This window comes from Plectropomus leopardus, chromosome 5 (genome assembly GCF_026936395.1).
Source record: "Plectropomus leopardus strain MGB_pleo_1.0 chromosome 5, ASM2693639v1, whole genome shotgun sequence".
NCBI classification, from domain to species: Eukaryota; Metazoa; Chordata; class Actinopteri; order Perciformes; family Serranidae; genus Plectropomus; species Plectropomus leopardus.
Genome location: NC_142180.1, coordinates 17,476,873 through 17,492,842, shown reverse-complemented (window position 1 = coordinate 17,492,842; position 15,970 = coordinate 17,476,873). Strand labels below are relative to the sequence as shown.

The 15,970-nt window shown below is 39.4% G+C and overlaps 1 protein-coding gene across 7 annotated transcripts in view; it reads right to left on the bottom strand.

Annotated features, from left to right (window-relative positions):
• The window catches only part of ptprsa (protein tyrosine phosphatase receptor type Sa), a 263,072-nt gene that overhangs the window by 96,658 nt on the left and 150,444 nt on the right, over positions 1-15,970 (bottom strand). For all 7 annotated transcript variants that reach the window (XM_088077631.1, XM_088077634.1, XM_088077633.1 and 4 more), the window contains one exon: positions 6,142-6,330. In XM_088077631.1, coding sequence (XP_087933757.1) covers positions 6,142-6,330 — 189 coding nt within the window. The remainder of the gene's footprint in view (positions 1-6,141; positions 6,331-15,970) is intronic.

The following is a 15,970-nucleotide window of genomic DNA, read 5'->3' as shown; positions in this document are numbered from 1 at the left end:
TGCATGCTGATTCTGCACCCATCTGCTCATCAATTTCTTCAACAGTACCTCTAACATTAAAAATATGAAATAAAATCAAGAGAACCTGGAGTTAAAGATGTAAAGTGGTGCCATCTATTGCTATAGGTTATGTAGTACATTAAGAGGTGTGGGTGGCTGGGCAGTGGGATAGAATTTCAATACCTTCTGATTGGATTGTTGTTGCAGCTCTCTTACAGAGGTGTCTTTTGTGATACCAGCAGGTAGGAGGCAATCACTGATTTTGAAGTTTTGCCTTGTTCGCAGTGTACCTTGGTGGATTAATATCCTTTATTCAGAATTGTAGTATACTGTGTCAAACTATAGTGTATTGTATTGTCAATAAGTGAATACCATTATAGACTTACTTTTAGGATACATACAAAAGAAGTTACATTTATTATACTGTAATTTACTGCTCTGAAAGGGTGTATTGCTGTGATAAACCATACTGTAATCTAAAATTAATTCAATTTATAATTTATTGTTTTCCACATGGGCTGACCAAATTAGCAAATGTCTTTAAAGAAACATTTCAAAGAGGTCATAATTTATTATATTTCTCACTTGCAAGGTTTTGATATTATCTAAACCCTACAGGATATCCTCCCTTCAGTAACAATAAACCCTGCATGAAATACATAGATTTGCAAAAGAGGTACTCTGGAGTCATTGAAAAACCAGGCAAAACAACAGTGACATTTTAATGATTTCTGCAATGATTTTAGAGACCACATAAAGATAGATAATCACAAGGCAAAGGACAATAGGGCTCTGGGAATGTTACACTGTTATAGAGTTAGAGTTTGATTAGAGGCTGCAAAAGCTGTTGGTTTATTTTGCTTTAGCTGTGATGAAATTTTAGTTGGGGGTTAAGGGGTTACTAATTAAAGGTTAGGTAAGGTTAAGGTCAAAGTTAGGCTGAGGTTAGGATAAGGTTAAGGTTAATAAAGCAGGTTTGTAAAGGTGAGGGACATCACATGTGGACCTTATAAAGGATGGGGAGACCAATGAGAGACAGAAAAACAGAGGAGTGTAATGGGTAGAGATGACAGATAGAGGTTGTTCAGTTTAAAGGAATTAGTTCCACCAAAAAAAAAAAGAAAAAAAGGAAAAAAAAAAGAAGAAGGAAATGAGTGACAATTGGAACTTCTAATGTTTAAATAATAAAGCAGCATGAAGAGATAAAATAAAACTTAGCCAAAGATCTAACCATGCAGGCTGGGTCTGGAGTGACCAGTCTGCATTCAATTATAATGGCAGATCCACCTGTACAACGAGCTTGCAACCTAATGGCCCTAAGCTCCCCTTCTAAGCTTTGGTCAGCCAGGGGTGGATCAGCTTAGGGTGACAATGACCTAAATATACTTCAGCAGGCTGCTGACCTCCTTGCATTATCAAATGAGGCATTATTTTGCTCCACAGAACACCCCAGCTGTTTTGTTAAACACCCCTCTGAATATATTAAAAATATTATTGAAGGATGTAGTCTGGCCAGAGGCAATCTGGCCAGAGATGTTGCCCATCTGCGCATGAGAAGGATGGGGTTGTGTGATTGGCCAAGTGTCAAAATCTGACCACCCTCCAGAGGGCGTCTGGCTGACCTTCTCATCACCACAGACACCAGTCTGGGATCCTGGTGGTATCACAGCAGGTCTCAGGGAAATCCTGGCTGTTGTTACCACATCTGCAGAGCTCCTGGCCACTCCCTGCAGAGCAACTTTGATGCCAACAAATGTGAACGTTTTCTTGCACAGTTGAGATTCAGTGTAACTGAACTCAGCATGATTCACACTGGAATGTGGAAAGTCTGTGGGTGTAAGGGAGCCATCCAATGGCAGGTCATGATTTTAAACCTTTATAATAAAAGGCGCTGTAATCTTTATGAATATACACTACTCGCGATCCTCTCAGTGTCTCTCTGGCCTCTGGATAATCTGTTCTGGCTGACAAGGCCACTGAGAGCCTGGGGTCTGCAGCCACAGGGACTTGGGGAGAAATGTCAGGCTCCCTCCACACCTCTAGAGGAGCTCCTCAGGGGATCCAGATGCAAATATCACTGCCCTGCCAGCACAGCATGGTCTGGCACATAAAGAACGAGTCAGCCAGCTAGGCAGCTATCTAACAAATAAGGGTGGGGTGCTCCATCTTCCAGTATACATATTAAAAATCATTATTACAATGTAGTGTTTTATTTAAGGTAAGAATAAGTTAGGTCAATAGGCACATTTCAACATCAGATGGAGTGAAGGTCACATGAGAAAGGTGGGGGATTCATTTGCAAGAGCTAGAGGCTGAGTATGTTTTTGAATATGTTTTCCAACCCACTTCACATGTTCCCCTTTCTGTGTTCCATCTCCTCCCAGAAGTCTCTATTTTACCAGCATCTATGGGAGAGGACCCATCAGAGTTACCCCCTGAGGCTTGAGAGTGTGCCTGAAGCAAAAGAGCAAACAGGTAGCTTCCAAAGACTGTCAACAGCAATCTGATCAACAGATGAATCTGGAGAAAAAAATGTTCAAAGGCTGCCACAAAAAGTTTTACCTTTATTTTGTTTTTGGATTTATGGAAGTTCTTATAAAAGGAAAATTACTAAATACTAAAACCTGGAGAGCCAAGATGGCTACTCGGAGGGCTGAAGACACAAGAAGATGGCAGCCAAGGAGGTTTGAGCACACAGGCCTTTTTCTCATCAGCATAAATCCTGCCTTGCTGCTGAATGAGCTTTCCAGCAAGAGGGCTACAAAAAAAAGGCAAGCCCCCAGAGCTAACATTACCTTATGAGAGCCTTGGTATTAAAACAAGGGAAAGTAATTTCCTTTTCTGCCCTCCTACATACACACATAGCTCGGCCTGTAAGTATAATATACCCATCTTAAAGTGCCTGGGTATATTTTTGCAAGTAGTTCAAAAAGTCAGGAGGAGTACTGAATGTGGCCGAATGTAACTATTACTCTAGCCCTCACTCTCCAGCATGGGCAATAGAGTCTAAGCTCGAGATTTGTAAGCCAGTGGGGATGTGGGCCAATTTGGCAAGAGAAGAAAATACTCTCCTGAGAAAATATTTGGCCAAGACCAGAGGGTCGACCCAGCCCAAGTGTGGGATTGGAGGGTTCAGCCATGCAGCGGTCCTGTAGTGACCTTGACTTGGAAATAACTCAAGATTCTTTCAGCCCCTCTCAGTACTTTCTGCTCTTTCCAAGGGTATTTTTGGACAGCGAAGCTGTTATTGTGAAAGCTGAAGTTTAATCGTTTACACCTGAGTATAAAACAACAGCGTATTTCTGGAGGAAAGTGTTAGCTGTATACCTCACCAAGAAGAGAAAAAATACTGTAGGCTATGACTGCACAGGAGTAATTGTCTTGGATTCAAGCAGAGTCCAATTATTTCCTCAAAGCCTGCTGTCTTGCAACACAGCAGCAAGAATGAGCTAGATGTGACAGGAAGCATCAGAAGTGTAAAATCGGGGTAATGGTCAGGTTAAAAGTACATAAGGCAAGAGCTACTTTCAAGGTAACCTTGCAAAAGGCACTTAGGACCCTAAACAGTCCAGTAAAGTTCCTACAATATTGTAGAAAAGGCTGTTGAACTGGACAGTTTAAGTCTTACTTTGCATATTAGCATTTAAGTGAAGCAAGATGTTGCCTAAAATGACTTGCTCAGCAAGTCTTCCCCATATAAATAAAAGCTGTGCTGCTTAAAGGTGGACTGTGATACCTAACCAGCTCCCCAACCAGTGCTGCTGCTGCTTGTCCTTGATTTGCCTTTCTGCTATAAGTTCCAATGTGGGGGGTGATTAAAGAGGATAGAGTTGGAATAAGGACAGTGGATGAAACAAAAGTAAAAGTTTAGCATAAATAAAAACAGAACATAGGGAACACGTGGCAAAAGAGGACAAGGGTGAGGGGAGAGCAGGGGGAGCATGCATTTTGGAAAGTAGTTTAAATAAGCCATCTGCTTCAAGGAGAGTGGGTGGGCTTTCTGGGCTTTGCAAGACACTTACCAAAGGTTTCTGTACATGACAATGCAAGAGGAAAGTAAATAGAGAAAGAGGAAGAACAACATAGTTCATTTTATGTTGAGGTTGAAAGTGACTGCTAGGCAAGAAGTAAAAGTGTACACTACAGTGTAGTTGGATCATGTGTCCCACCTCATGTTAGCAGTTTTACCATGAGATACCATGGAAGGAGCGGTGACTTTTCAAGTCATGGACCATGTATTTACAATTTATAACTATATTATTATAAGAGGGACTTTTTTTGTAAAAATGAAACCAAATCCATTTTGGTGAGACTTGTAAAATATCAAATATTTAGTCATATTTTTTGTGGTATTTTATTGGTTGTTTATTCTGTTTTATTTTCATTTTATTTTTTCTATTTATTTATTTACTTTGTTTTGTTTTAACCTGTGTTATGGGTCACAGCCAAATGAAACGTGTTGAAGACTCTGCGATGTGAGACACATCTGAGTTTCAAACACAATTATAGACAAAACACATAAAGAGAGACAACCACACAGCAGTCTGTTTCTGTTAGACAGGACACACAAATACATTTGACGAAATCATGAAACAGATAAAGACAGATGATACAGTGGTTAGACAACAGGCAGGAAGCTGAGATAATTCATCCATCATCCACAGAGGCTCAAATGTGGTTAAAATTAACAGGTAACCCAATGATTATAATGAAACCTATTTCTGGTGGAGTAGAGAGGCTTACCAGCTGCAAAATTTACCCGGAAACTAAACAATTAAATCTTATTTCTTAAATTCTCTAAAAGTCTTTAATATTTCTAAAAGCTTTCACCTTTATTATGAACGTGACAAAATACAACTGCATACAGATATCATAATTATATTCACAATTTTATGACTGCATTTCAGTTTCTTTGTGTTTAGTAGTTTATTTAGTCCAAAAGGGCTGGCAGTACAAGAGCATTTGCATGACAGTGAAAACATTAACATTAAAGCTCTCTTCCAAAAAGTCCCTTATGGAGGCACTATGGCCTCAAAATAAAGTCAAAATCCCTGGCTGACAGCCTTCTCCAAAACACCTAACATCCTCGAGGAGGTCCTCGGGCCACTATGACTCAAGGAACAGACTTTTTAGTAAGTTGCACATCATCCCAGAGAAAGAAAATAGTCACAGATTTGATCGCAGGTTTTGCTTTAAAATCTTAAAAGTCAAACTTCTACCTCAAAACTGCACACCACTAAGTTAAATATGAAACATATCTAAAACTAAAAGCATAAGCATCCTAAAGAACTGTGGACTTGGCAAAGCATAAAAAATGAGATGACGAATCGATTCTTTGCCTGTACAGCTCATGAGGGTCACAACTGGGGTAGGGACTCAGTGGCAACAGACTCTTTATTTAGTGGTGTCTACAGTGATTTACATTTTCAGCAACAAATCAAATAGGAGTCATTGGATTTTTCGAATGGCGACAAATCATCGACCTAAAATATCTACCCCTAATTGCCCCGGGCCACTCCAGGGCCTGCACTTAATTAGCAATATAATTAGACTTTGCTTTACTGGGTCTCTCAGTGGTGTTTAATCAATGGGAACAAGACAACATATCCACCACTGAGTTGTCAGTAGAACATAGACCTTGGTCTCATTGTCTACTATGACACACTTATGGGATGTTGTCAGTTGTTTGACCTCATTCAGTAATGTTACTCTATGAAATGTAATTTGCAAATTTTTAACACAATTTTTGGATGATCTATGGTTATAAAAACATGGTCAGAGCACTAGGGCTTGACCTTTACCATATGCTTCCCATGTTGTGTTCTAGTACGTTTCCTCTCATGACTTGATCTTTAAGTGCTTTAAACAGTAACCATCTAAGTCTAACTTGTACTACACACTGTGTTGTTGTATCTAAAACTACACTATGGTCAGTTCAATAAATTAACCTAAAACAAAATATACTTTTTAGTTACTAAAACGTTAACATTTGGACAAAGTTTCACCTGGAAGTGGACAGTGAAGGCACATTAGCTGCAAGGCACAAAAACAACCATGTAGTCTATTTCCAAAAGTGTCCTGTGAAATCCAACAAACGCTGATGTTAGTAAAAGAAAAAATGACATGCTTGGCTTTCCTTACCTGAGCGTAGCTGTTTGATTCGCCCATTACTTGCACTGGGGTCAATGGGCAGGAAGTCTTTGTACCAGGTGATTTCTGGGTCAGGGTTGCCACTAGCGGCACAGAGCATGGTGGCTGTTCGAGTGCGCTCCACCACTTTGAGTTGAGGGCCCATGTCAATGTTAGGGAAGCCTGGTGGTAGTAGGTCCTCTGCGAAAAGAACAGTGAATGAGAGGCATGAGTCCTCTGACTTGCAAAGCAGGCTTATATAATAATAATAATAATAATAATTTAAAATAAAAAAAATCAATTCTAAGTAGCTGTAATTTTTATGTACACAGTTCCCTTTTCACTGAAGCTGACTGCTATAACACACAATAGTGATTCAAGACAAAATTAATTGTTATAGTGCTGAGTGTAATTGACACTTTGCAAATGTAGCACTTAGAGACTTTTGTGTATTTTTTTCATCTGCCTTTGAAAAATTAAAAATCACAGTTGACATACCAATAAAACTGTTATTTATAATTATTAATTCCATATTAACATAATGGAAAAAATAATATTGAATGCTAAGAGTTAAATACATAACAAAACTATGAAATGAAATGAAATGAAATGAAACTAATGTCAGAGGGTAAATTGTTGAGATAACATAGGATTATGTGTACTTATGTATGCTTACAATGATTTTTCATGAATAAAACAGGGGTTAATAGATCGGGATAGTACCCATGTAACCATAAACCTTGAGACCACACAGTCTCATTCCTCAAAAGTGGAAAATTACACAAGTTGACTCCAGGGTCTAATGATGCATTTGTATTCAACGTCTTGCTTTATCTCACGAGACTTTCTAATCCCAAATTACCCTTGACCACTGAAACAAATGCACTTTAGGAATGTGAGATTACAGCCATGTACAATAACCAGATAAATGAATAAACCAGTTGAGGAGGTAAGAGTTGAATAAACGTGTCAACATTTCATTATGAATCTAGCTTTCCCAGAGGGCTGCATCGAGGCATCAGAGAGGCTTCAGAATAAAACCAGGGAAAGTTAGCACTGTGCTTTCTTTGACTTCCTCCTTCTCAGAAAATAAGCCTGCATTCTAATTGTTTGAGAAACCATCCTATAGCAAGATACTCACAGAATGCTTTCCAATTATCAACTAGCTTATCCATCCATGTGTCTTAATCAAATGCCCTCAAGGAAGATGCTGATACCCTGCACATATTCTCAGTATAACAGGTAGTAAATAAATAGCTTTAAATGCAAATAGAAGATAAGTGGAGGAGACAATTCAGTGAAAAGTAATACCAGAAGGAAATCCCGGTAATCCTGGTGATTTCTCGATCTAGTTTCACCATGCTCAGTGAAATAAATGACAAGTCAATTTGAGGTTACACAGAGCTCTGCAAAACCACCACTTGGTTGAGACACACTATTACCAACAATAGCCCAGGACTGAATACCAATTGAGAGATGTAATCGGTTAGATTTGATCCTGGTATTAAATGTGTAAAGCTCATCTATAAAGGTTGGATTGAAGCCTCTTTGATTGTCATTATTGCTACACCTACAAGAACCATTATACTAACCATCAAAGACTGATATAGATTAATAAACCACAATTCACAATAGTACCGCATGATTGGGCCATTATTTGACTGTTAAAGACGACAGTGTAGTGTGCTCTATGGTCATTGTTCTCCTTACGCAGACTCCCTGATCTCTTGGGGCAATTAGTCCCATGGGTCAATTCGCTTGACATCTACCCCGACTGGAGCCACAGCAATGACTCATTCTTAGATGATGAGAGCCTAAGGGAAGCACCGCAGGCTGTAATATGCATCAGAAGCCCAAGGCCACATCACAACTGGGAGAAGACTGACTGACTAAGATGCTGGCCAGTGGCCCCACAGAGGTCACCGTTCATCTGGAGAGCTGATGACCTCATGTCCACTACGCCGACATCATAGTGGTGTCGTCAACACCCGGGGAGTGCAAAATTGTTTTAGAGTTGCATAAGCCAAGAGCAGAGTTGGTCTCTATGCCTTTAGTGAATCTATGGCATTTTGTATTTTCCACTTTATGAATATTAAGACTGTGAGCAATGACAGCGTGATAGACTAAGGTGAAAATAATTTTAAACCTTCTTTTTTTGACCAATATTGTTTCATTTTATGTCACTGAAGTGAAATATTTCATATTCAAAGAATGACAAAGAAGACTTTCAAGAATTTCAATATGATAATTTTCTTAACTAATGTAGCTCATTTAAGGAAATATCTCTGACAGTTTCTTATTCTTAAATTGCCATGATAAATTAGGAATAAGGAAACTTGTGCTGTTTTACTCACTTGGTTTGTATGGAGAATGGTGTGTTTATGTGTTTGAAATACTGAATCTTGGAAAATAAATGACATGCGGGGAAACAGAAGGAAGAACCAGAGGGTCTCAAAACCAAATCCAGACAGGTTACTAAGTTAGGCTGACATCAGCAGAGCACGATGAATATTTCAATGCTAGGTTCAAAGAAGTACAGGCATTTACACTGTTTTAGGCTCCGTGCTGTATCCTCTCCATCGATTATTAATGATCACCCCTGTATAATCTCTTTATACCAAGTTCCCCTGAAGCTTAGAAAAGCAATGGTAAGCCTACACTTCACTTTAGAAACTTCAGAACAAGACATGGCAATATGTTCTCACATAGTCCCTCTTCTGTCTCCTCAATGATCTATGTATAAGATGCCATAAAAGGTGCGATGCTCTCATACCCCTCTAGCTAGATCTGTCTGCGAAGGGTAGGTCTGCCCTGCTCTCTGGGTGTTACACATGATGTATTTGATGTTTACGAGGCCTATCTGTGCTTCGCATCACATTAAATCTGCCTTCACTGTATGAAAACAGCAGACAGAGGCCGACACAGACTACAGTAATGAAGCTGAAAACATACACAGAGTAAGTGGATTTGAGACTGATGAAATTAGGCAATTGACAGAGGGAATCTGCCTGAAGGAGCAAGAGAGGGCAGAAAAAGGTGGGCGAACAAACAAACCAACCAAAACAGCAGTAGACAAGAAGCAGGGATGGCAGATTCATGGAAGGATGATGCTATCATTACAGCTGCTCTGACCTGATACAGCACCGGCAGCTGTTCCTGAATAAATGGCATGTATGCTGGTTACTTACTTCCCCAGGAATAGAATCTGATACCATCTTTCCCCCTGAAGCTTACAGGCTCTGTCGATAAAAGCGCCCATGCAAAAATAAATAGATCACTCATTGAGGGAGTGTTACTTCAGGGTTATCCCGCCTGACTGTGAAGGGGGAAGGCAACCAATGACATGGGCTGATAGTATCATAGAACTCCCGAAGGGCCAGTAACCCATAATGGCATAGCAATTGCATTAATATGATGTGTACTCGGGGTTCTCTGCGATGACAAATCTTTACAGGCCAAATAGAAACGATGCGTGTGTACCATTGGTCAGTGACAACAACACTGCTTATTTAGCTGGAAGCAGCCTTTGTCACTTAGGCCAACAATCACCCTACTATTGAGCTATGAAACACACGCTGCAGTTACACCCTTCATTATGCCAAGAATTCTCAAAGTGCCATATCACTTTTGACTTCTTTGGTGTATCTAAGAGGCACACATGTTCATTCACATTTAATTTCTTCATCACAGGGTAAATGTAGAACCTAAAATCTAAGCAAATAAAAGAACAAAGAAACCTGTAATTGAGTCTTATCTGATGACCACCTTCCCAATCTGAAGGATATCAAATTGTCCTCAACCATTTGGAAATAAAAGAAGAAAACACATCTTTGACTACTCCACAGGTACATTTGTTTTAACAGACAGGGTGCTTAAAGATAATCTTAATCCTCTCAGCATGCACCCTGTTTTCTTTGTTAGGTCACCTTCCTTTTGACAGTGTCACATAAAGCCTTTTTAATGCATCCCATTGATTCAGACATTAGTTGGTGCTTGTATACTTGTCAGCATATGCTGATGATAGGCACCTGGGCAGTTCAGCTTGGTCCCTTACACTGCTGTGGTGTTTAGCACTTAGGTAGAAATGACCAAGGCTTTGCAAAGGCATCATTCAGATCCTCCCATAGTTAATCAGATGAAAACCTATTTATCTGCACAAATATGTTTTCAATACTGAAGAATGCCTGTTTTCTCAAAAGATAACCATTGTTCAGAAAGACAAGGATTTGGACAGGTTTCAAAGATCACATCTTGCTCAAACAAATGTTGATTCAAGTCATGGAAGAGGGAGAACAGTAACCTAGGGTTACTGTGAAGGCAAACTATATGTGTCCACTCCAGGCAACATCTGGCTTGCTCGGCATGACTCCGAAGCTAAGCTTCACACAGGCTCTAGCTGACCTTATTAGGGCCTGAGTACCTAACAGTGTCAAAAGCTCTTGTTTGTGCTTTTTTTGCTTTGCTCTTGTGTAGTTTATGTTCATGTTTTGTTTTTTAAATATGCTTCTTTCTCTTATGATCAAAAACATTGGTCTGAAGATTCTGAATCTCCTCTGTAGTTTTAAACAATGGCAACTTAAATTTTAAAAAGCTGTTACAAAAGGTTTTATTATTTTTGATTAAAATGTTCTGATGCTCAATTCTGAGGCTTTTCTGTAAATAACTTTCAAATCATAATATATAAAGCAACTTCAGGCTTAAAAAACTTTTGCATGAATCCCCGCCCACTTCCATCTCAAGCCCTGCCTCCTTTGAGTACAGATATGGCTACAGATGATTTAGCTGGTTGGATGGATACAATTAAAGATACAGATACAGATAATGGTGTACTCGCTCATCTCTAACATAAAGCAACTTGACACATTTCCAGCTCCAGCGCTGTGTGTAGGAAATACCATTTCAGTTCTCCATGCAGTGTTCTCCTTTCACCAAAAGGCATGGCTGTGTCAGTCTGCGTCTCACCAGTATGCCTGACATAGGTGGGGGTGCGAGGGCCTGTTCATCTCTGCTTGCACCTTAATCTTGATTTTGAGTTTTGTCATTCTTTTTTTTTTTTTTTTTTGGCTTGAGTGCCATCATTATCCATAATTGTCTTCAATTTCATTTTGCCATTTAATATCATTACACAAGTGACAGGTGCAAAGCCTTTAATCAGTCTCTGGTTAGCTTAGCCACTGCCCGGCTGTTAATCTGCAGACTCATGCCTGCTGTTGCGTTCTGCTTTCTATCATGCAAAGTGTGGCCCTCTTAAAAGGTCTGTCCTTTCAACTCATTTTACTCTCCTGACTAATCCCATTTCCAGTAATTCACTGCTACTGAACCAAAAATCTCTTTTTAGTAAATCTAGGTCTGGTATAGTCAGAACTGTACGTACAGAGTCCTACAATAGGTTTTTGTTAGTAGTCATTAATAGGCGCTTTCATTTCCCCCAACATGTAGTATACTAATGAATGAGCTGTCCTGGGGAAAACTGAAAGTATAACCTTGAAGCCCATAATGCTATGCTATACACTGTATATAGAAGCATGACTACATAGCACTGTCTATCTGTTGCAAATACAATGTGATCCTTTGTTATAAAATGTACTACATAGAATAGTCCACCCAAGCTTTGGTTTACTCAATCACCCTGACGCCTATCATTTCAAGTGCCTTTCTCTATCCACTGACTAACACAAAAAATAGAACTTTGTAATGCTGGTAGTTTGCTTTACCCAATTAGCCATACAGTATTTCACATGACACTTAGGGTTAGGGTTAACGCTCTGCTCTACCATGTAAGCTAACCTGGAAACTGGACCACTAACCCCAACAATTAGTCCTGAACATTGGTCAGAATATCATCCAGTATATGGATCTTTACATTATTATACTGCACATATCATCCATTTTTATCTGATGTCAAAATTTCTGACACAGTGGCTTAAAAGGTTCTTGTTCTGTGCCATCAATTCTGACATAGAGAGGAGAGAGCTATAGTGGGAAAGAGAGGTAAAACCCAACTGGCTGGGGCTGCAGTAAATGCCGTAGGGTGCTCCACCGTCCCCCGCACCCATTACTCATATTATTATTTTCACTTACTGAAATGATTTAATTTCATCAGCAGCATAATCAGGTTAACTGATTACCCAGCGCCACAGCATAGAGACAGAGGCTTTAAGCAGGTCTGTGCATTAATACCACAGAGGGGGCTGCAGGGGGAGTGAGTGTGTGTGTGTGTGTGTGTGAGAGAGAGAGAGAGAGAGAAAGAGAGAGAGATGAAGGAAAGAAACTGCAGCATTTTTCGGCATTTTTACATTTAATATTTTTCTGACTCATTTCCCAACAATGTTAATTAAACACACTGTTTGCAAAATTGTACTCCAATTGTACCAATTGCACTTGTAGTTTAAAAAAGGTTGTTCCTACAACAGGAAGATGACAACTACTGCAGGTCTGTCTGTCATGCCTTTATGCATCTGAGCAATAAAACCGATAAATATTGCTATGAGCTAGCAGCAAGTCAACTTTTTCTTCTTCTTTTTTTTTGCTACAGTGAAGATGTAAGGGATGTGAACCGTTTGCAGACCGGATGTGGAATGTATCTTTATACCGGCTACACCTGCAGCATAAATATGGCATGGGGGTGTGTGAATCTCAGAACAAGCTACAGACAGACATAATGATGGAAAATATTGTCAGAGGGTAAAGAATACTGAAGCATACCCTTTCACACACATAAAAGCATTAAATAGAGGTTCAACTAATGGGCAGACGCAGCTGCTGAGACTATACAACGCAGTTTCATTTGCTCTGCACCTATAACACAACCACAACTGTTCACATCAAAAAGGCAGGCCTGAGAAAAGAGAAGCGAGCCTGTGTTAAGAGGGGGTTCTGTAGTACAGCTGGGGTGCAACTGTATTAGGAGGAGGTCTGTTTTCTTAAATGCATGAGCACATGATTGGTTTACGCACAAGTACTGCCTTTCCTTTTAAAAAATGTGGACCCCATTTTCAGTCTAAATGGCTCAGATTTCCAATTATCATATAAGCTTGACTACAAGGTAAATGTTTCACAGCTCTGAGAGCATAAACTTGTATTCTTTACATAGTGGAAGACATCGACCTGTTTTTGTCTGCACTTAGTTGTGGTGCGAAGTAAAGCAGCTAAAAGCCACCAGCTTTTGAAAAGAACATGTGAAGTCAGGTGTAAGCTTCTGGTCTTCACTCCAAACACACCGGCCTGTTTGACTTAGCAGCTTTCTTGTCTGTGGCAGTAATTTGTAATGATGGTATATAGCCAAATGTATATCTTCCAAGCAAACCAGATGGAAGTTTAAGACAATTTTCCTATCTTCAATGCATCTTTCCGTGACAGTCCCCAATTTTTAAAACCAATGGGATTCCTGTTAAATTGCTTGAGAAATACACAAAGGAAGACAGGGGAACAGTGACACAGAAAGATCCAGGGACAGAGAAGAATTGCAACACTGGGGAAATCTAATCACAGTGTCTCTGGCCCCGGCACCGATAGCCCTCTCTGGATAGCCATCTCAGCTGAATAATGGTTATTATACAGCGAGCACTCAACCTCTACCCCCCTGCTCTGTTCTCGGAAAGACGCTTGATGTCCCATTGGTATTCTCCACACCTAGCACATCTAGCCACCAAGGGCAACATTTACATCCAAATCTTTCAAATACAACCCGAGAGAAAAAGTCTGAAAGACCAGATGAGAGAAAGGAAGAAGTGGCAGAAGAAAATAGTGACAAAGGAAGACAAAAAGAGAGACAGAAAGATTGAAAACAATGGAAGGGATGAAAGTAAGGCAGTTGTTTGAAGTATTGGTTATTGCACTGCAAAATGAGTTTGTTGGTTCAGCATCTGACCATAGGACGACCCCAAAGGGTAAACCATATATTTGCTTCATCTTTTCCCATTGAAGCTGTATATGCATTTTGCTGTTTACTTTAGAATTTAACGCAATTGTTGTGTGACTGTGTATCCACTAGGTCCCTGAGGTTAAGGAAGAATAATAAAAAATCATTTTTCTGTAAATACTTTATCTGTTTGTTTGTTTTTTTACTATTTTATGCTGCATGTTTGCTGTATATGCAGATGAAGCCCATGTCCTATGAGGAGAAGGTCATAGGCTTATTCACAGCAGCTTGGTGTTCCATTAAATTGTCCTTGATTCTTGCAATTTATCCTTATAGTCTAAAGGTTAAATGTGTAAGATTTAGGGGAAGTTAGAATTGTCTAGTGGTGAAGATTACAAATTGCAACCATCTGAAACTTCTCCCAGTTGGGATTATTACAGTTTTTATTGGGAGCAGAATACTCCACAAAGGTTTTCTCCTCTCCAAAACAAATTGACCCTATGATTAAAAAAACAAACAAACAAAAAAAAAACCACACAAAAAACCCCCACAGAATAAAGCAATTCCCCATTACAAATCACTGCATCTCTGACAGTTTTTGGTTTGATGAAAACGGGTGACTCCTCCACCATATCAATAGATACAAGGAAGATACTTTATTGATCCCTGCAGGGAGATTCATGTATCCAGCAGCTCAAAAAACACATAACAATTAATAAATAAATAAAATCAGAGATTATAAAATAAAAATAAAAAAATGTTGCTATGCTAATGTCTTCTCATGTCTTTTTTTTTTCTCTGATAACGTAAGATCAGAGAAGACTTCCCTGGGCTGCTCATTGTAGATGGGCTTCTGGCTTTTGCCAGTGTTGGGTTTGTCCGTTCTGGACTACAGTGGAAATATGGCTGTGGGCAATCTACATAAAAAAACAACTCATTCTAAGCTAACGTAAATGCAACAATTCTTATTTGCAGGTGATTACACAGTAAAGAAAATGTACTCATTACATTATATTCAATTTCTGCCAATATATTATCCTAAATCCTACACACTGGACCTTTACGTGCCAGAACAGCAAAGCTGAAAATGTGTGAGTGACAAAACTTTAGTCTGGCATTCAGTCCAACTACTCTGACAGTTCTGACCGTGGTTGGTTTGCTAAAACTTTCCACACCACCTCCATTTCCGAACACAGCCCATATTAGGCCACATTCATAAAGCTATCAGCACCACTGAGCTAAACAGCAAGTAGACAGCTTGTTTGCCAAAGAAAGACAGTGGTAGCAGCCAAGAGGGGGATATTTTGGAGAGCAAAACGCAGCAACCACCACAGGTAGCAGCCATGACCACCGTTTTGTCAATTGTGAAAGCCAAAAGAATCACAGAGGAGAGTAGCTGATGGCGAATATCAGGAACCGAACCAAGTAAAGAAAATCCTGTTTGTAGATAGCACTAGGCAGGAGACATTATTTCAACCTTGGGCTGAGCTGGGTAATAGTAGGGCATCATTTCCTGTCCGTTACAGGCAAAGAAGTAAATTTAAATGTTGTCCATATAATATCAGAGGCTGCTACATTTTGACAAAACAAGGCTTCCAAATATGTATTTTTAAGAGTTCCTTGTGTGTTCTATGTAGTGTTGTAATTGCTTATAGCAAAGTGTTTGAAGACTTAGGGGAATATACATGTACTCTGAATCATGAAAAAGTACATCTGTCAAGATTTTTTCAATGTATGTTATTATGTGAGTAGTGATGTGTCTTTTTGATCTACTTTGATTAAAGTACAGAGTGCCATTTCTTCTTCATAATCTCTTAAATCAAGATTTGCATTATATCAATACACTTCCTTTCACAGACACATGAAGCTGGACTGAAAATTGTGGCACACATTTTCACCCGTGTAAAAGTGCAAGATACATTTTCATCATTAATTACTTTATCTAAGCATGTGTTTCAGCTGATGAGAAAGCTGTTCTAA